Source organism: Prionailurus viverrinus, chromosome X, assembly GCF_022837055.1.
Source record: "Prionailurus viverrinus isolate Anna chromosome X, UM_Priviv_1.0, whole genome shotgun sequence".
Classification (NCBI taxonomy): Eukaryota; Metazoa; Chordata; class Mammalia; order Carnivora; family Felidae; genus Prionailurus; species Prionailurus viverrinus.
The window spans coordinates 33,349,865-33,372,313 of record NC_062579.1 but is presented as its reverse complement, the minus strand read 5'-3'; the positions used below and the strand labels follow the sequence as shown (position 1 = coordinate 33,372,313).

Here is a 22,449-nt window from a genome sequence, read left to right as displayed (position 1 = left end):
TCCCACACAAAAAATTACTACAAGATGGATCATAGATTCATTTTAAGCTTAAAATAAAATTACTTTAAAGAAAATGTAGGAGTACATCTTCATTAGCTTGGGTTAGTCAAAGAGTTCTTAGATATAACACAAGGGAACTGTTGGGGATGAAGGAAATGTTCTACAACTGGGTTGAGATGATGGTTGTACAACCGTATAGATTTACTAAGAATCCTCAAACTATACATGTACAGTGGGCAAACTGTGCAGTTTGTAAATGAAAAAGCTTTTCTTTTAAGTTTACTTATTTTGAGAAAAAGAGAGCGTGTGCACATGAGCAGGGGAGGGGTAGAGAGAGAGAGAGAGAGAGAGAGAGATGGAGAGAGAGAGAGAATCCCAAGCAGGCTCCACACTGTCAGCACAGAGCCTGTGCTCTACCCCGTGAACTCTCACGATCATGACCTGAGCCAAGATCAAGAGTCGGACATTTAATCAACTGAGCCACCTAGGCACCCCCAGCCCCCAGCCAATAAAGCTTTTAAAAATAATAAATGAGAAAGAATTCCCTTTTATTTAAAAAAAAATCTATTTTACTGCTTTCATATATTATTTTAAGGTTAGGCACTGTTGGAAGTTCCTTCCATGTGCTGTGGGTTACAGTGTACCGTGGATCCCACTATGTCATTTGTAATCCATTGTTCCCACTATGACACCACTTTCCAGTGTCTCCTGGATTTGTCCCTGTGTCCTGGCACCAGTCCAGCAAAGCCAGACTGCCCTCAGCAGTGCCCAAAGCCCACTAAGGGGAGGGGGGGGGGTCATCCTTGTAGGTTTCACAGGGTCATCACACTGATTTTCTCCTTTCAATATTTCACTTTATGGCTAAGAATTTACCACTTATTGACTTAAAAATGCTAAATTTGTTTTTCTGTCCCAAGAACTGTCTTCTTAACCAATGTGTAGTTGTGCCTTATGAAAGAAGTCCAGATTATGTTTTTTATTTAAAAACATTATGAATCACATGATTTTATATACTTTTCAATAAGAGGGGGTACCTTCTCAGAGCAACATGTTTTAGTTATTCATTTCTTCTACATGCAAATACATATTCGTCATTTCCCAGGGTTCACAGCCTTTTAACAGATTTGACATAATAGCAATTTTTTGTCCTTTTACTGTGGTAAAATATAACATGAAATTTACCATTTTAACCATTTTTTAAAATGTTTCTTTATTTTGAGAGAGTGTGAGCATGGGAGGGGCAGAGAGAGAGAGGGTGAGAGACTTCCAAGCAGGCTCCTCACTGATAGCGGGGCTTGAACCCACAAACCGTGAGATCATGACCTGAACTGAAATCAGGAGTTGAACACTTAACTGACAGAGCCACGCAGGCACCCCCATTTTAACCATTTTTTAAGGTTCAGCTCAGTGACATTAGGTAGATTCACACTGTTGTGCAGCCATCCCCACCGTCCATCTCCACAACTCTTTTCAGCTTCTGCAACTGAAACCCTGTACCTGTTAAACAGCAACTCACCATTTCGTCCTCCCCCTAGCCGCTGGTAGCTGCCATTCTAGTTTCTGTCTCGATGAATATGACTAGTGTAGATGCTTCATGTAAGTGGAATCATACCATATCTATTGTCTTGTGACTGGCTCATTTCACGTAATGTAGTATCCTCAAGGTTCATCCATGCTGTAGCATGTATCACAATCTCCTTCCTTTTAAAAGCTGAAATAGTCAACCCTCTTCCCCCCAACTCTGGCCCCTGGCAACCACTAATCAGATTTCTGTTCCAATAGTTTTAACTTTTCCAAAATGTCGTATAAATGGAATCAAACACTGTAGCCTTTTGAGTCAGTCTTTTTGCACTTAACATTGTGCCTTGATATTCATTTACTTTGTTGCAAGGATAATCATTTCCTTTTGATGAAGATGTTTTGAGAGTATTTGAGCAAGAGAAAAGAGAGAGAGAGAGAAGGAAGAGAAATAGGACAGTGGTTTTGAGGAGTACTGTGATGTTGATCAAGAATCAGGTATTTGAGGCGAACCTGGGTGGCTCAATTGGTTAAGCTCCAACTTTTGATTTTTGGCTCAGGTCATGATCTCACAGTTGGTGAGATCAAGTCCTGTGTTGGGCTCTACACTGAGGTTGTGGAGCCTGCTTAGGATTCTCTCTCTCCTTCTCTCTGCTCCTCCCCCACTAGAGCACACTCTTTCTCTTCCTCTCTCTCTCTCAAAATAAATACACTAAAAAAAAAAATCAGGCATTTGAGAACTGCTCCATTTTATGTATACACCACATTTTGTTTATCCATTCATCCAGTATCAGTGTTTTATGATAGACAATTCTATAACAGGAAAAACCAAATTTTCAAAATAAAGCTATCCAGTAGTAAGGAATTCAGCCTCAGTTTCATCCCTAAGCAGTTGCTCTATGCAGGCTCCAAGTTAGCTCCTATGTTCTACATCTTTGTGAAGAGGACCGTGATTTTCACTGAAAGCATGATTAACTACAGGAGTCTCTCTAGTTCCCTTATTTGTTCAAATGAATTACTTTCTTAAACCAGGGATTGGAATTTACTCTGAAATTCCAAGAATAATGAATCAGCTTGTCCCTGGTCCCAGTGTTTCCCATTCTCTTTTTATGGCACCACAGTCAACTTTACCACAAGGCAAAGGAATGTTCCAAAAGCCATCAAAATGCAACAAGCACTGATTCTTCTTCATGCTGTTCTCAAGGAAAGGAGGAGTTTTCCCCCAGAAAGGAATGTGGTATGCTCCCTTGAAGAATATTTGTTGGGGTTGGCTTGAAGCATTCATCATAGTTGCTTTCTTCTCTTTGTGACCCTTCACACGTTATCTCATTAAAACCTCTTCTGCCAGATCATTTTGTTCTTTTTTTTTTAATTTTTTAAGTGTTTGTTTATTTTTGAGAGACAGAGACAGAGCAAGTGGGAGAGGGGCAGAGAAAAAGAGGGAGACACAGAATCTGAAGCAGGATCCAGGCTCTGATCTATCAGCACTGAGCCTGACGCAGGGCTCAAACTCACAAACCATGAGATCATGACTTGAGCCGAAGTCAGACACTTAACCAGCTGAAACACCCAGGCGCCCCATTTGTTCTCTTTTAACTTGCCACAACGGAAATTCACTTTTGCTACAGTTTCTTGTACAAATGCTTGGGGCACCTGGATGGCTCAGTTGGCTAACCATCTGACTTCAGCTCAGGTCATGATCTCACAGTTAGTGGGTTCGAGCCCCACATCAGGCTCTGCGCTGACAGTGTGGAACCTGCTTGGAATTCTGTCTTTCCCACTCTCTCTGTCCCTCCCCCAGTCATGCTTGCTCTCTCAAAAGTAAATAAATAATAAAAACTTAAAAAACCACACAAATGCTTAGTGCTTACCTATGCAAAGTAAAAGTCACATCATAAGTTAAAAATTATTGTCTTGCCTCAGTAATTTAATACTATGTGACACACTTGATGTAAATGCTTTCTTGTAAAACCACAAGTTAATAAGACATTCATTTAGTTTAAATATTTATTATCGTAGATGCTTCAGAGAAGCACATTAGGAAATGAGGTTTCAACACTCTTTTAATGTTGTTAGTAGTTTGTTGTTTTTTTTAATAGAAAAGAAATTCACATCCTAGTGACATTCCTCACAGGTGGGCAGATGCTTGGATCTGGTATTAAAAAAGTACCCTATTTCAGAAGGCTTGATGAAAAGTGAAATAAAGTAACTGGTTTTTCCTTATGCTTTCTTTTGCTTACTCAAGAATAGGCATGATTTGTTTCTTACAGGGCTTAATTTTAGAGTTCTTTGCCAGCTGAAAAAGGCCGACAGAGCAGTCATGTCAGGTCATCTGAGGCCACTGCTGGAGTTTCTCAGAAAGAGCTGTCAACTGCCCAGAATCTGCCACAGTGGCTTATATTGTTAAGCTACCAAAAAGGAGAGTCTTTTTAGACCGAACTAGGAGATCAAGCAAGTCTTAATTTCCTGGTCTCAAAAAAATCCCTGTAAGTGCGATGTTCTAATGAATGGGCTTGAAACAAAAGCAGCTCTGAACACAGACAACTGTAACCTAAACCAAACGAGGGCCTCCTTTGGGGGAACTTTCACTATCAAAATCCAGAGTATCTCACATCCCTCTCAAGAACTCTTGAATTGGCCCAGATGAAGTGATTGCTTAGTTTGCTATTTTCTGTCAGAAGAAAACTTGCATAATTGATTGAGTTGCAGTAGCATATTCCCAATCCAGCTGGGTCCCTTCTTAAGACCTCATCGTGATTCTCTGAAGCTTGATTTAAGCTAACATTTCACTGCTCTACCATTAGGCTAAAGCTTTCCTGGGGCATCTAACTCAAAGGCTTCCAGGAACATTGACCTGAAGACAGCAAGTTTGTGTATGAACTTGAGCAGGAAAAATAGATATTTAGGTCTCAGAAGATTGTTCTTCAATCTCTAATTTCATAAAACCGGCTCCAGTGCTGTAGCTGAATAGCAGTTCCTTATAGTTTAGTAGTAAACCACCTTTCCCTAGCAATTGGCCAGATTTCATATGTATTTTTTAAGAATACTGTTGGCTATTGATAGCTGACCTGCTGGGTTCACCGAAAAGATGTGACGTTGCAACTTGTTTCGAATCCCCCATCTTCTTCACAGACAATTCACAGAAACGGTAACGAAAGTTCTTAATAAGATAGCCTGTTTCCAGAGCAAGTCGTTTCACTTCCCATTATCATTGCACAGTGTGAACTTGTGGGCACTCTCGTTATCTGTTTTACTAGGATCACAGGCACATTTCATTACATACCTTGCGGCTAAATAAATATTTGACACTTGAAAACTTGAATTCCTTTCCAGCAGGGGACTTCTTTGGTCCATCTGAAGTAAGTGGTCAGAGGGGGCTTGCTAATGAACCTCAACAGAGTTCCCTGCAGCTCTACAAACCCATTCATTATTTGGCCCACATCTGCAGTCCATCTGCAAATGTTAAATCTTCTCTCAGCCAATACACATTCTGGTCCTGAGATTGGGTTTTCTCTGTGCCCAAAAGTTCGTGGGACATATAACCCAGCGATAGTGGTTTTATGCAGTTCTCTGCCAACCATTCCATTTTTTTACACGTTGATCTTGCTAAATGCTGCACATAAAGTAGGAGCAAAACAAACACTTCTATTTGAGGACTAGAAATCGGAAGAGAGCGAGACCTGATGGAATATTGTCTTTAAAAAAAAAAAAGGAAACTTGGTTCATTGTGTTGAACATAAATACAAAGTGGCGTCTTAACTGATCTCGTCTTTAAGTTTGGAAGTACAGTCTCAGGAGAGTTGAATTGATTATTACCACCAACTTTAGACTGCTCTGTTTAAAATGGCCAATCTCAAATAGAGAATTGTGGCCTCCTAACAGAACTGTGCTTCTACTTTCTTAAGACAGAAAGATGAAGCGCGTCCACATAGTTGTGTGTGGTCATATCTGACCCAGTGCCAGAGAGCAGCCTGTCTGAGACAGTGTGAAACAATCTGTTCCCCTTCCAGCTGTTCACATTTCCTCGTTTTGCTGTGTGTGTGTGTGTGTGTGTGTGTGTGTGTGTGTGTGTGTGTTTTAATAAAAAGTGCTGAAGTTGGTAACCTTAACTTCATTGGAAAGAGAAAACAGCAACAGATTTGCTCTTGTTTTCTCTCTAGGGATAATTTATGAACATTCTTCCCTCCCTCTGCCTCGTCCTCTACACCTCAGCTTTACAAATACACGCAATATCTTCAAACTCATGGTTGCTGGAGGGTAGGGGTGGGTGTGGAATGGGTGAAATAGTGACGAGGATCAAGGAGTGCACTTGTGATGAGTGCTTGGCAATGTTTGATCACTGTATTGGTACACCTGAAACTAATACAACACTGTAGGTTAACTGGAATTTTTAAAGAGGGCGGGGGGAGGAAAAAGGGTTCAAAAAGTAGGATTCTTGGTATCTTTAAATTTCAGGAAGGCAAATAGCAAAAAGAAATAATATTTTGTCATTCCAATCCACCGTGAACTTAAGCTTCTTGAGCAGGGGTTGGCAAACGACAACCCAAATCCAGGCCAAATCCAGCCAGCCACCTAATTCTGTAAATAAAGTTTTATTGGAACACGGCCATGCCCATTCACCTATGGATTGTTAATGGCTGCCTTTGCATACACAGCTGAGGTTGAGTGGTTGACAGAGCCCTTACCGCCACAAAGCCTGAAATATTTACCATCTGGCCAGGAAATGTGTAGAATTCTAGCATTCTTTAACTGGGCAAGGCTTGCAGTTGATTGGCTAATATCTTTCAAATCCTATTATTTTGTATATTTTTTCCAACAACCTGCAAATAGAGTTTTCTACAGTTCCCCAAATATTTGCTGATGGTGTCTCCCTGGCATAAGACTTTGTGTGTTACTGAATTCTGATACAAGCCATGGGAATCTGATAGGAGAGAAAGGACAGTGCCTCAGGAGTTCATGGTCCAGTCCCTGCTGCTCTGGCTGCAGAATCCTGAGCATGACACTTCACCTCACTGGACCTCAGCTTGCTCCTTAAAATGGAGGAGCTGAAGAGACAGATTACCTTTAAAAAAAAAAAAAAAAAAGTGGAGGAGCCAAATCATGTCAGTCCTCTTCCACCTTGAAAATCTGAAAGTCAGGTTGAAACACACACACACACAGTCAAAATATATTTAATTTTGAGGGAAAGTTCTTAACTATGCAAGAAGGACCAAACATAAGTCATCTGGTTCCTAAAGAAACAAGCTAAGAAATAAGTATTCCCAGTCTGTTTATTTTTTTGTTACTCTGAATTTTTTTTAAATATCTATTTACGGTTCCTAGGCACCAGCTCAAATATGCCTTTATTTTTTAAAGAAACATGTATTAAACATCTCCTGTGTACTCAGCCCCTTTTGGGGTGCTGTTACTAAATGTCAACTCGAGTCTGGTCATGGAAAAGAGAAAGCAGCCCTTAAACAGCATGTTCCAGAATCCTGTCCCTCAGGCAGCCAGCGCCCTCTTGACCATCGATGCCCTTGGTGTGGCAGGTGTCCAGAGGTTGGCTCTGTCCCGGACTCTGCATCCCCAGTATACTCTGCAGCTTGCCTCAGCAGCACCTTCTCAGCTCCTGTCCCCACATGCTACCTGACAGCTACTTACTTCCAGGTCCCTTCGCTCCATGCAGACAGCCCTCTTGGACAGGGCTCCATCAAGATGGCCGCAGCAAGATCACACTGTGAGGCAGTTCCTTGACTCCTGGGAAACACACACTCTACATGTGTGGGCTGCCCTGCCACTGGCCTCACCCTGCTGGCAGGGACAGCCCCGGGTGGCCTCCAGCTAAGAAAGAGGCAGGCGTCAGTATCTTTTCACTTGCGACCACAAACACCACCCATCAAGCTGCCCCAAGGACTCTCTCTCACAAAGGGCTCCTACCCGGTGCACCAAGACGAGCCCCCTAACTTGCTGTGACTCCGCAAGCATCCCTCCAGAGAGTGAGATAGTGAGCTCTCGTTACTGGAACCTCCCGTTTCTGCACATGGTTCCTTTGGAGCATCCACCATCTTCCACTTGGCATGAAGAAGGAGGCAACTCCCTCTGTCTTCCTACCCAACAAGAAGGAAAGGGGGATCAAACACTTGGTCTCCTCATCCTGTGATTCCTACAGACTCCAGGCTTCTGAATAGACAGAACAGGGCATTAGGGTAAGTTGGGGAAGGGCCATTTTGGCTGTCTTTCAGCAAGCCCTAGAGGGATGGTCTGGTGGCTTTCTAGTAGACTTGGTACCACTTACTTCCTATTGGCCTTAGCTCTGGGCTCCAGCTCAAAGTCCAAGACAACAGTTGAAGTCCCAGATTACATAATCCTAGATATTCTTTATAGTAGCTGCAGCCTTCCTTTGTTCTCAAAACCCAGCCACCTCTCACTTGCCCCCACGCCTTCATAAAATTCCACCTAGACTTGAACTTTGAATCCATAAGAATGAGAAGTTGAAAAGCTGCATATTTCAGACTACTGTTTTAAAACACTAATGTTAGGAGCGCCTGGGTGGTTCAGTCAGTTGAGCATCTGACTCTTGGTTTCAGCTCAGGTCATGATCCCAAGTTCATGGGATCAAGCCTTGCATCAGGCTGAGGTACACTGAGTGTGGAGCCTGCTTGGGATTCTCTCTCTCTCCCTCCCTCCCTCCCCCTCCCCCTCTGCCCTGCTCTCATAATCTCCCCCACACACACAATAAAATACTAATGTGACATTGCATTAAAGCTTTCCTCCATTCATGACTTTTTATTTGCTTGCCTTGCTACATTTCTCAAATGGTTTGTGTTTGTTATGGGTACCCCCAAAATTTTGAGTCTCTAAGGCAAAAACACACTCATGCTTGCACATTCATATAGTCCCCACCCTGGGGCTGGCTCACTTAGTGAGTTGATACTGCCTTCCAGTTGATACCACTGAGGACCAGACTACTCTCAGGTACTCAACAGGACCAAGCTGGCATAGGTTTCTGGGCCTTTGGTTATATAAGTCTTTAAAATTTGTGAGTTCTTTGAAGACAAGAACTGTCATCTTTTTCATTTTCATAACCCCAGTAAATAAAAGTGCACTGCCTAAGACACAGTAGGACCTCAATTTGTGGATGGATGCATGGATGGATTAGTCAACAAGGAATCACTTCTTCCCACTGATGGTGACATAGTGAGTCCCTTGCCTGCCCCTTCCTGCCTCAGTTCTTACTTGCCCTTTTGGTCAACGACCAGGCAGTTGAGATTCATGATCTATTCTTTCTTTTTTTTCTTTTTTTTTTTAACATTTAGTCATTTTTGAGAGAGAGAGAGAGAGAACAGGGGAGGAGCAGAGAGAGAGGATCTGGATCTGAAGCAGGCTCCAGGCTCTAGCTGTCAGCACAGAGCCCAACACGGGGCTCGAACCCACAAACCGTGAGATCATGACCCAAGCCAATGTCAGACACTTAACTGACTGAGCCACCCAGATGCCCCAAATATTCACCATCTATTCTTAGCTGTCCATTGCATCCACTGCGTGCCTGGACTCCTCCAGTCCTGGGCTCTCCTAGGGACTGGAGGGGCAAAGGCCCATGTGCACACCTCAGACAGAAGACTCCTTCTTTTCATTCCTTTCTACTATTTCTGCCTTGATGGGAAGCACTCAACCTCTGCCTCATCCCACCACTAGTTCCACCGAACTTTGGGTGAATATGTGATGAACTGGATCAGACCAGTCCAAGGGAAAATTTGGTCTGAGCACTCTTTTGAAAATGTTGAAATTCCAAGCATCTGTATGCCACCTGTGAAGTTGCTGTAAGGCTAGAACGGTGGTTCTCACTTTATTACTCTGTGCCTCAGTTCCTCATCTGTAAAGTGGGAATAATAAGGGTATCAACCTTACAGGGTTGTTTGAGATTAAACAAGGGAATATAAAGAGTTTTGACAAATAACTAGTGTCTAGTAAGTGCTCAATAAAAGTAGCAATTCGGTTTTGTTTTGTTTTAATTTATATAGTTTGAAAGACAGCAGGGGAGGGGCAGAGAGAGAGAGAGAAGAAAAATAGCAATTCTTATTGTTGGTACTACTACTGTTACTCTCAAAAGTTAGCACTTGGGCATAAGATTTACAAATACCAAGGAGTTTATTAAAATATAGATTTCTGGGGTACCTGGGTGGCTCAGTCAGTTGAGCATCTGACTCTCGGCTTTGGCTCAAGGCATGATCTCATGGTTTCACAGGTTCAAGCCCCACATCAGGCTCTGCACTAAACGCAGAGCCTGCTTGGGATTCTCTGTCTCGTCTCTCCCTGCCCCTCGTCTGCTCGTACTGTCTCTATCTCTATCAAAATAAATAAACTTAAAATATAGAGATAGGTAGATAGATTTCTGAACCCCCTTTTCAAATTCTGATGTGGGAGGTCTGGAGTGGGGCCCGGGAATCTCTGTGTTTAACCACTCCAGCTGATGTTGCTGCAAGTGTTCAAGAAACCACACGACGTAAGACCTAGGAAATTTTTGTAACTTCTGGTTCCTTACTTTAGAGGGGTTGGTTTTTTTTTTTTCTATTTTACATTGCGCGGGTGTGTGTGTGTGTGTGTGTGTGTGTGTGTGTGTGTGTGTGTATCTCTCTATAGGCTAGTCTGGGAACCTAACACTATGCATAACATTACTGCTATGGGAAAATACATTCCCAAGTTTCAAATTTCAAAATTTACAGTCTTTAGATATAGAAACCATTCAGAGGATGAAGACTCCACATGTGTATTCTACAGAGATTTGGGTGAACTTTTGTGAACCAGCTGTATATTACTAGTTTCCTAAATGTTAGTACAGTTGACCTCTAAACAGCACAGGGGTTAGAGGACCCAATCCCTGCAAAATCAAAAGTCCACGTATAACTTTGGCTCCCCAAACACCTAACTACTAATATATTAGTGTTGACCAAAAGCCTTACCAATAACACACTGTTGATTAACAAATATTTTGTATGTTATATGTATTATATATTGTATTCTTCCCATTAACTAAGCTAGAGCATAGAAAATGTTAAGAAAATCATAAGAGGGGGAGCACCTGGGTGGCTCAGTCAACTCTTGATTTCAGCCCACATCATGATCCCAGGGCCCTGGGATTGAGCCCTGCATCAGGCTCTCCACTGAGCATGGAGACTGCTTGAGATTCTCTGTCCCTCTGCCCCTCTCCCACTTAGGCACTGTCTCTCACCCTCTCTCTTGCCCTCTCTCTCTCTCTCACTCTCACTCTCTCACTCTAAAAAAAATAATAGTCTTTAAAAAAAGAAAATCATAACAGGGGAGGTGTCTGGCTATGTAAGTTAGTAGAGCCTGCCACTTTTGATCTTGAGGTCATGAGTTCTAGCCCCACGTTAAGTGTAGAGATTAATTAATTAAAAGATCCCTTCTCATTTCTAGAGAGCGAGTGAGGGAGAATAGAAAACTTGTCAAGAAACTCCCTGTACCTAACACACTGGCAAATACATACATAGATTTATATAAAATTGTAATATAAGCTCCAGATCTGATGAGGGTACAGGGAGATAGGTACTCAGTGCTAATGGGATTGTAATTGCAGCAACGTTTAAACAAATAAGAGAAGTACATTTAGAGCACTGTATTGTATTTATTGGAAAAAAAAAAAACAAAAGGAAACCCTTACAGTTCAAACCTGTGTTGTTCAAGGGTCAGCTGTATAATATTTTAAAGAGAGCATTTTACTAGACTACTTACACTATGCATTTAACCTCTGAGTATCACATGATGCCATCATTTAAAACTGGTCACTGCTCGGGGCGCCTGGGTGGCGCAGTCGGTTAAGCGTCCGACTTCAGCCAGGTCACGATCTCGCGGTCCGTGAGTTCGAGCCCCGCGTCGGGCTCTGGGCTGATGGCTCAGAGCCTGGAGCCTGTTTCCGATTCTGTGTCTCCCTCTCTCTCTGCCCCTCCCCCGTTCATGCTCTGTCTCTTTCTGTCCCAAAAATAAATAAACGTTGAAAAAAAAAATTTTTTTTAAAAATAAAAAATAAAACTGGTCACTGCTTTATCTTCACATTGTTCTCATTAGGCATCTTTGTAATTAATTAATGTACGTATTTATCGTAAGGCATTTTTATGTATGGTGTGCCCCAAACACGTAGAAATCCTAAGGCTTTGTCTTCTATCAGTATAAACAAACCTAACCGTAACATGAAAGATGTGTACAGGCAGTATTTGACCTGCACACTAGCATTGTGATGCACAGTAGGAAGGAGGGAAAAAAGAACTACACCAAAACAACCCCAAAAAATCCCCACCTATTTTAGAGAGGTTAGGAAATAGACATGGCAGCCTAGCCAAGATCATTTTTAACTTTTCACCTTTCAAAGCAGACTGTCGAATGAGCCATTTCGTTTAAGGTAGAAATTAATATTTTAATCTTACTTCTACCCTACCGAGATTATTCTTTAAAGAATGAAATCGCTTGTCTTCAGAAAGGCAAATTTTGGATCAGTCAGACTTGTGGGGGTTTCAAAATATATTTAGATTCTTTTCAGTGTCTTCTCTTGCTGTGTGAATTTGCAAATTCAAAAGGAAAAAGTCCACGTCCTTGATTTCCTGCTAAAGGATGCCAGCACTGATACTGTTAATAAACAGCCCTAGTAAAACAAGCATAAACCTTTTGTGAGAACATTCCTTCCTATAAGGAGTTGGGTTTGCCCTTTCCCAAGATTTAGATTTCTGTGAAAATTCTTTTAGATGTGTCTTGGCTAGAAAGCATTCTTTCATTTTGTTCTGTATCCATGTTACTGAATGTTGCTTCTGTCAGAGGCGAAAAATACTGCAATTCTGAAATAATGACCAATTTTAAATAAGAAGAGAAATTTCCCCATTGGCAGAATTTGAACCATCTATTTAAAGATGATTTTCTAAAAAGTGACACATAAGACTCCTATTGCACCAAGTTTCATTGAATGAGTAAGAGATTATTGAGAAGACACCACCGAAAATCATCAGCCAGCTTTCGTAAGAGGAAGATATGGTGTAATGAAATGATAAATATGAAGCTCTGAATTTTTGCCAAGAATTATGAGTGTTGATTGGATTTTCTTCTTTGCGTTTAGCTATATGACAAAATCAACACAAAGTCTTCGCCACAAATCAGGAATCCTCCGAGCGATGCAGTACAGAGAGCCAAAGAGGTAAGTGATCTATCTTGTAAATGTTATCTGGGTGTCCTATTTGCTACCTTTATTGAAAACATTTCTGCTGCACAGTAAGAGGTGGTTTTCTTGGAGTCACAGCTGGACCATTATACTCAGATTTAGTGTTTCTAAGTTTATCACTGAACATTTTACATACAGGAAAGAAAGAAAAGCCTCAGCGGCAACGTTGCCTCGATTTCTAGTTCTGGTTCTGCTATGTAAACTTGAGCATGTTAATATATCAATTGTACTTCTCTTTTTTTTTTTATAAGTAAGTTATTTTACTGCACTTGGTAGAAATAGGTTATGAAAATTAGAGTTGCTTTTTTAAGGTGGTAACATTTGGAGGTTAATTAAACATCTATAGCAATTAAGTATACTCAGTTCAGAGAGAAGTCATTTCCGTAAATTGTCAGTGTACATGGCTGTATCCGTCACAAACTTTTTTTTTTAACTTTTTGTAAAATTCATTTTTATTTACTCCATACCCAGCATGCGGCTCGATCTCACAACCCCGAGATCAAGAGTTGCACCCCCTACTGCCTAAGCCAGCCAGATGCCCCAACTTTTTTATTATAGAAACATGATAATGCAGAAAGTTTGGATAAATAAAAATCCATCCATAATCCCTTCACCCTAACACGGTAATTTTCACTTTTGTGTATATACTTCCAATCACTACCGTTTGCATATACATTTTATATAGCTGTAATCAAAGCGTATCTTTTTTTACCGGACATATTATCATTTTTCCAGTGTTTATAATTGTTCTTCACAAATACAAATTCTAATGATGGCATAAATCTTCTTTGCAATCACTAAATTATAATGAATTAGCAATTCTTCCATTGTTAGACATCTGGGTTTTTTCTTCCACTTTTTGATGTTATAAAAATCTTTATGCAAATTAGCATTTCCCCTTTAATAAACTATTTTTATAAAGTGAGACTACTAAGTGAAAGGCACAAAAGACCTAATCCATTCCCTATCCATAAGGGATTAAACACAACAAGACCAAGGGGGCGCTGCTGGGCCTGCACATGTGGTCAAGCGCACCAGCCCAGGAGAGCTTCTCTCTGACTTAGGAGACCACACCTTGCTGTGGAAAATGATAGACTGTGAGAATAGCAGGGGACCAGAGAGAACACACAGTTTCATCCTCAGCTTAAAATGCACCAAGGAGAAGCTGCTTTTCTGCATTAAACAGTACAAAGGAACAGCATAACCAGCACTTGTCAAGGGTTCCTTTAGATAAGAAAGGAATCCTGTAGTATTTGGTCTTTTTTGTTCTTCCCTGAGGAGGTAATGGAGTGGCATTTAGCTATGCCAGTGAAACCTAAGCCTTAGGTTAAGTGACCTCTGAATGTTCGTTCCTGCCCCAGTATTAGATTCTCCAAGGTGAGGTGAGACATTCCTCTGGGCAGATGACTTGTGTGCCCCCTGACACCCAGTCCCGTTGAAGCAGTCTTTGATTGGCTCAACTTTGGGAATTTACTACAGTGTGTGTAACTACTCTATGAGGGGCGCCTGGGTGGCTCAGTCAGTTAGCGTCTGACTCTTGGTTTCAGCTCAGGTCCTGATCTCATGGTTTGTGGGTTCGAGCCCTACATTGGGCTCCGCACTGGCAGCGTAGAGCCTGCTTGGGATTCTCTGTCTCTCTCTCTCTCTCTCTCTCTCAAAATAAAGAAATAAACATTAAAAAAAAATTAACTACTCTGTGAGCCCAACCATCTACAGTTAGAACCACAACAGGTTTACTCTGGGGGCGGGGGGGGGGGGGTGGGTGGGTGGGAAAAAAAGAGGCCCCTGGTCTCACATCACATAGTCAAACTGTACATGGATAGACTGCATCCTGGTGGTAAGATAACTTTTTGAATGGAAGGACAAGTTTTGTGTTCTTGTTGTTGTTTTTAACTGCACTCTTGGATTCCCTGGCAGTGAATCCTGGGAACTATTGGCAGAGGCATGGTTTTCTCTGATAAGTGTGGAGAATATCATTGATTCTGCCAGGCTGCAAGGAAGATAACTTGAGTGTTTCTCTTTTTTAAAAGGTTTTTATTTGAGCCTGTGTCATTTTAATCTTTCTAAAAGGAAAGATTGTTTTGTTAATATTTTTTAAAAGCTGCTATTAACTTTTATTACAGATTCATTTTGGTAGTGAGTTTGGAAAAAGCTTTCTAAAAGGAAAGACTGTTTTGTTAATATTTTTTAAAAGCTGCTATTAATTTTTATTACAGATTCATTTTGGTAGTGAGTTTGGAAAAAGATTTGTAGACATATTTTCCCATTAAGTTAATTAAGTTACTTACACCTGTAGTAAATCTGTATAGTGGACATGTCATTTTGTTTTGTATTTTTCAATAACCTTTTCAGTTACAGTTAGGTAATGTAGTCAGAGAAATTATAGCGATTTGTTTTATTTTTTATTACCATCAACAGAGTCCTTTTATATTAATAATCTTTATTAATATAGCGATGAGTTTTTTCCATACTAACTGTTTTGCCTGCCATAAAAATCTATTCATAATTTTTCATTGAAAAGAATCCTCGATTTTCTAATGCTGGCATCCTATTTATACTATTGCCATCTTGCTTATTTTTTAGGTATTGGAAGAAATTTCATGTTACCCTGAGAATAATGACGCAAAGGAGCTAAAGCGTATTTTAACACAACCTCATTTCATGGTGAGTGACAAACTTCCGTACAACTAAAACCTCACTTTCAGAAGAAGTTTTTAATCTCCTAAAATGTAACCGTCTCCATCAGATATGTCGTTACACGTTAAGATCCTTTTTGTTTACTTTGTGTCCCAGTCCTAAAGATGCCATTCCTGAGGTAGCTCCTCAAGGACTGTGTGGTCATCACACAAGGGGTTTGCTTCCTGCCTGGACGGTTCTTAAGTCACTGGAACTATTTCTGTTACTTAAACCACAGAGAACTCAAATTGGAGACAGTTTTCACTAATAAAAAATTCTCTGAACCTAGGTGGTTTATTGGAAGAATACCATCTCTGGACAATGCAGAACTCTTGCACTTTCTTCAGGCATTTCTACCATATGGGAAGTGGAGACAGCACGTGCAGTTAGCCAGTCATGATAACACTAAACAGTTAAACAGAACTCAAAATAGATGGAGATACCTTTCTTTGGAAGTAGGTCCAGAGTTGTCTACTTAACTTCAGTTCAAAAGCATGATCACAAATAGAAATTCATGTTGAATATAACATTTTTAAAACATTATCGGGACACCTGGGTGGCTCAGTCAGTTAAGTGTCCGACTTCGGCTCAGGTCATAATCCCACAGTCTGTGGGTTTGAGTCCCACATCGGGCTCTGTGCTGACAGCTCAGAGCCTGGAGCCTGCTTTGGATTCTGTGTCTCCCTCTCTCTGCCCCTCCCCTGCTCACGCGCTCTCGCTCTCGCTCTCGCTCTCGCTCTCTCTCTCTTAAAAATAAACATTAAAAAAAAAAACATTATTCATATCAGGGGCACCTGGGTGGCTCAGTCAGTAGAGCATGTGACTCTTGATCTTGGGGTTTTGAGTTTGAGCCCTACGCTAGGGGTAGGGATTGTTTAAATAAATAAAACTTAAAGAAATTAAAAAGAAAAAAACATTAGCCACATCAGTATATGTGGGATATATGCAAAGAGAGGAAAATCCAGGTGATTACCCCTTGGGAGAAAATGTGACTTAATAACTATGTTCTTTTAAAAAAAAAAAAAAAAAAAGGGGGCGCCTGGGTGGCGCAGTCGGTTAAGCGTCCGACTTCAGCCAGGTCACGATCTCGCGGTCCGGGAGTTCGAGCCCCGCGTCGGGCTCTGGGCTGATGGCTCAGAGCCTGGAGCCTGTTTCCGATTCTGTGTCTCCCTCTCTCTCTGCCCCTCCCCCGTTCATGCTCTGTCTCTCTCTGTCCCAAAAAATAAACATTGAAAAAAAAAAAAGCGTCTGGGTGGCTCAGTCGGTTAAGCGGCCGACTTCGGCTCAGGTCACGATCTCGCGGTCCGTGAGTTCAAGCCCCGCGTCGGGCTCTGTGCTGACAGCTCAGAGCCTGGAGCCTGTTTCGGATTCTGTGCCTCCCTCTCTGACCTTCCCCCATTCATGCTGTGTCTTCTCTCTCTCAAAAATGAATAAACGTTAAAAAAAAAATTTAAAAAAAACAGACTATGTTCTTATTACTACTATTGAGGTGATGCTATTTATTTATTTATTTATTTATTTATTTATTTATTTAGACTGGAGGAGAGAGATTGCAAGTGGGTGAGGGACAGAGAGAAGGAGAGAAAATCCCAAGCAGGCTCCACACTCAGCTTGGAACCCAACGCAGGGCTCGATCTCATGAACTCTGAGATCATGACCTGAGCCAAAATCAAGAGTTAGACACTTAACCAACTGAGCCACCCAGGTCCCCCTGAGGTGATACTTTTAAAGTAACATTAGCACTATAACAGGTATATCAGTTAAGGTGAGTTTTGCTGTACATGGTACTTTATGATACAGTGTTTTTAAAACTTTAGCACAGCCATTGAAATAGAAATTTCTCCTCAAAGTGACCACTTAGAAGTAATTACCATATCCACCCTAACTCTCCCACCCACGCATTGTAGGCTGAAGTCAAGTATAATCCTTGAGAATATTTCACCTGATTCCCCTATGACATCAGCTCTCTCCAGTGAGTGACAGGAAATCAGGTTCTGCACCTGCAGGTGAATGAATTCTTACAACTTCGGTGTGTGAACATAGGACGCGGCTCAAATCCTGCCTCTGGCATCAAAATCTCTCCTAACACCTCTGCAGGCCACATCGACCTTTCTCTTCTGTAATTCCTTCTGCACTTGATTGTGTTCGCCTGGGGAACATTCTAATACGTGCCGGTCTCCCAGAGCAGGTCCCTTCAATGAATGAGCACAGCTCAGCTCAGCTTTGTTGTCCTCACTGAATTTGTGATCTCATTTAATGGTTGTTATTAACTGTTTTATAGACCAGGAAAATGAAGAGAATACATACCTTAGTAGTATCCTCAAGCTTGAGAGATCACAAATATTAGGACTTAATTACCCTTAATATTGTTCCTGATGGTTTCACAAATGTAGGCCATGTTTCCCCAGATCGTGATTAATTCTCCTTTTGTGACATCATGTCTTATGTCGTGTAAAAGTGGTGAGAGCTCTGGGTTCAGCCTTGATGCCGTAGCCCTGTGAATTCTGACTCCCTGAGCCAAACTCACGGAGTTGGAATAATTACGTAGGTGTACATTACCATGCTTAGCTCAGTGCCTGATGTATGCTTCATGTCTAATAAATGCTCACTAATGAATATTAGTTGTTTACTCCCTGGTGTCTTATCATGTGTAGGGTACATAGTAAGTCCTCAGCAAAATATTGAATAGATTACGAACTTGCCCATTTGCAGACTGGTTAGCCTTGCCCCAACGGACTGTCCTGTGCTGTGCAAGTGCTTCTCATAGGTAGAAACCTGTAGGTTTTGAACAGACATGTCTGTCTATAAGTTGCTAAGTAACCTGTTCAAGTCATAGAACAAGGGGCACCTGGGTGGCTCAGTGGGTTAAGCGTCTGACTCTTGACTTCAGCTCAGGTCATGATCTCAGTTTGTGAGCCCCACATCAGACTCCATGCTGACAGTGCAGAGCCTGCTTGGGATTCTCTCTCTCTTTCTCTCTCTCTCTGCCCCTCCCATGCCCTCTCTCTCTCTCTCCATACATAAAATTTTAAAAATTTTTAAAAATTAATAGAATGAAGTTAGAACCATTTGATACCAGTAGATCTTTCAGATTTGACATAAGCCAAATAAAGAAATTAACATATGCCCAAATAAGCTTTTTTTTAAGGTTAAGTTGTTTTGTTTTGTTTTTTCAAAATCATTAAAGGTCAGATTAACCCCATGTCTCACAACTTACTCACCTTTGAGGCCTTGATTTATTTTGCTTTTCTGAAGTCAGAGAGAAGTTAATATATGCATTGCTATTAGCAAACATTTTCAAAATAATAAATCTTTTAATTTCTGAAAACCTAGCTAGATGCTGAAAAAACATTTTCATTCATTCATCAAATATGTAAATGCCTACTCTGTGCAGGCGTCAAGCTCGGCACTAAGGACAGTGGTGAATAGGACAAACAAGGTCCCTGCCCCCATGGAATGTCTATTGTAGTGGGGATGGGGTGCAGGATGGATAGGTGGGCTGGAGACATACAGTAAACAAGTAAACTAACAAGATGGGGGCACCTGGGTGGCTCAGTCGGTTAAGCGTCCGACTTCGGCTCAGGTCATGATCTCACGGTCCGTGAGTTCGAGGCCCGCATCGGGCTCTGTGCTGACAGCGCAGAGCCTGGAGCCTGTTTCAGATTCTGTGTCTCCCTCTCTCTCTGACCCCCGCCCCCGTTCATGCTCTGTCTCTCTCTGTCTCAAAAATAAATAAACGTTAAAAAAATTAACTTAAACTAACAAGATAATTTCATATCATGATAATTATGAAGAAAAAGAAAGGATAGTGGGGCAGAGGTGATAGTAAAGTGGGAGGTACTTCAGGCAGTCAGGGAAAAGCCCCTCTGAGGAGTTAATACATGGGCTAAGAATTGTTATCTGAAAGAACCAGCTTTCTGAACACCCAAGCGTGGGGAAGAGTAAATGCAAAGGCCCAGAGCAGGAAGGAGCTTTGCAAGATCAAAGTATAGAAGTAAGGCTATCGTGGCTGGGATATAGCAAATGAGGGAAATAATGGTGTAAGAAGAGCTAGGAGAGGTTGGCAGAGGCCAGGCCAAGTTAGGGTCTTTCAGGCCGTGGTAAGGAGTCTGGATTTTCTCCTGATTGCAGTAGGGCAGTACTGAGTGACTGCAAGCAGGAAAATGTGATCAGATCCACACTTGAAAGATCCCTGCGGCTGACGTGCAGAAAATGGATTCTGGTGGGGATGAGAGTTAAAAGAGGGAGACCAGTTGGGAGCCTGTGTGAGTGGTGGTAAGGGCTTGGAGAAGGAGGGGCTGGTGGAAAATGGGCAGACTGGGATTCATCAGTGGAGATGGTTAGACAGGACAGGACTTGCTGATGGTTGGGATGTGAGGGAGTATGGCTAACCCCATTTTACAGTTCAGACAGGAAATTGTGCCCTAGAAAGGTAACGAGGCTTGCTTGAGGTCGCTCACCTAGTAAGCAGCCTCGCTGAAGTTCAAAACCCAGATCTTGCTGGCTCCAGAGCTCATGCTGTCAAAGTTGTTTGACCTGTAATGAGGACCCATTTTCCTATAAACATAACTTGAGCTCCCTGGTTATTCCCAAATAAGCATATGTTTAGATAATATCCCATGTGGGAAATAGAGTTCTGAGCTATATATACTATGTTAAATAAACTTGTACTGCTGGAGCTTTTTTTGTCTTGTAAGCATTTTAAAGTCATGGTTTCGGGGCGCCTGGGTGGCTTGGTCGGTTAGGCGTCCGACTTCGGCTCAGGTCATGATCCCACGGTCCGTGAGTTTGAGCCCCTCGTCGGGCTCTGTGCTGACAGCTCAGAGCCTGGAGCCTGTTTCGGATTCTGTGTCTCCCTCTCTCTCTGCCCCTCCCCTGTTCATGCTCTGTCTCTCTCTGTCTCAAAAATAAATAAACGTTAAAAAAAAAAATTTTAAGTCATTGTTTCAAAATCTTGTGTTTTTTTTTTTTACATTTATTTTTGAGAGAAACAGAGCATGAGTGGGGGAGGGGCAGAGAGAGAAGGAGACACAGAATCTGAAGCAGCCTCCAGGCTCTGAGCTGTTAGGACAGAGCCCGACACGGGGCTCCAACCCATGAATCACGAAATCATGACCTGAGCCGAAGTCAGACGCTAAACCAACTGAGCCACCCAGGAGCCCCAAATCTTTGTATTTTTAAGGAAATATTAATAGCTTAAAGGGAAATACTTTAATACTTGTAATGTGTTTTTATTATACCAAGGTTTTGGAGTTATTCTTAGCATAGTTATAATTTCACATTTATTCAGTTATCTGGTTTTTTCTTTGCTTTCTGATCATTGAGACATAAGTGTTTAACATTGAATTACCTGACACTTAAAAATACAGATACTTGTGGGGTGCCTGGGTGACTTGGTCGGTTGAGCATCTGACTTCATCTCAGGTCATGATCTCATGGTTCATGAGTTCGACCCCGCGTTAGGCTCTGTGCTGACAGCTCAAAGCCCACTTCAGATCTACTATCCCCCTTTCTCTCTGCCCTTTCCCCACTTGCACTCTGCGTTCCCTCTCAAAAATAAATAAATCTTAAAAATAAATTAATTAAATAAAAATACAGATACTTGTGAATATTTGCACTAATTAAAGAATAAAAAGGAATAGATGTAAATTATTTTTTAAAGTCTGTATTCTATCTTTAGAGGTCATGATAAAAAATCACACCTAATCCCTTTTTCGGTTATTGCATCTGAAAGACTTTTTTACAACAGACTGGATCATTTGCTTATTGCAGTTGTTAAAAATACAAAACATTTAAGGATAAAGACAAATACTAATAGACTAGAAAGTTAATGAAGTTAATGCTTTTTTTTTTTAAAGAAATAGGATCTAGAACAGAAGATTTTAAAAGCAAATTTGTATCCTACTTTCCCAAAAACCAAGGTGATTAAAATCACCTTAGGTGGTGGGGTGTTTGTGTGGCTCAGTCAGTTAAGCAAACTTTTAAAAACATCACTTTAGGTGATCATATTTTTATTATTAAGTGGTCCATTGTGTAATTTGTAATTAAGAAGCCAGAGGAACCACTCTTCAAACATAAAATCCATAGTTTTCCTACTCATTTTAAAGTAGACTTTTTTCCACCGTAGTCTGAAGTTGTTAGCTGTCTTCTCCATGACCTTCCTACAGTACAAAAAGTGAAGGGATTTCTTTCCTATTACACAATTCTTAGGTAATTAAAAATAACAGCTATTTCAGCTTAGTAACTGCCAGTTCCTCGATTATACCGCATAACATATTTGAAGAAAAATATTCGAACTTAGACCACCCTATTATTTTATTTTGCATATTCTTTTTTTAATGGCAATCTATAAGGGGCCCCTTTTTCTCTGTTTACATATACACTAGAACTTTAGGGTGAGTTTTATTTTGTGGTGGCAGTCTTTACAGTGGCAAATCGTGGTTCATAGCAAGTATGACCTTATTTGGTGACATAATTTGAGTATTCTTCAATTAAAGTTCTATTTGGACATTATTTTGTGATTGTGAAACTTTTCCTTCCCTAAATATGCTAAATACAAGTGTTTGCTTGTGTGATTTAAAAAGATGAATAGAAATCATTTGCAAATACACTAAATACAAGTGTTTGCTTGTGTGATTTAAAAGGATGAATAGAAATCATTTGCAAAGAGCAGCATAAACACTTTCTCCAACCATGTAGCACATTCTCCTGATGAAAGCTTTGTTCTCTATTTACCAGGCTATATATCCTGGAGTCAGTCATACACAGCATTGTTTTTTTAAAATTCACTAATTATGGAAGATACATCTATAGTTGATATGATGAACCTAATATTAGAAGATGAAGTTTTTCAGTTTGTCTATTAGTGATTTTTGCTTTCTTCCCTAACTATTAGTCTCTTAAGTGGCCACAATTAACCTGGGAAAAGAGGGATTTGCCCACATAGCACAACGACCACACTTGGGCCTGGGGTACCAGTGCAGGGTGTAGTCAGGGCAGTGGTCAGGAAGCCAAGGTCAAGCTATGCACTGCTTAGTGCCCCTCACCCAGACCCC

General features: G+C 41.1%; 1 protein-coding gene across 8 annotated transcripts in view; it reads left to right on the top strand.

Moving 5' to 3' along the window:
- Positions 1-22,449, top strand: part of CASK (calcium/calmodulin dependent serine protein kinase) — a 358,179-nt gene that overhangs the window by 280,191 nt on the left and 55,539 nt on the right. For all 8 annotated transcript variants that reach the window (XM_047843622.1, XM_047843615.1, XM_047843620.1 and 5 more), the window contains exons 12-13: positions 12,617-12,694; positions 15,302-15,382. In XM_047843622.1, the coding sequence (XP_047699578.1) occupies positions 12,617-12,694; positions 15,302-15,382 (159 nt within the window). The remainder of the gene's footprint in view (positions 1-12,616; positions 12,695-15,301; positions 15,383-22,449) is intronic.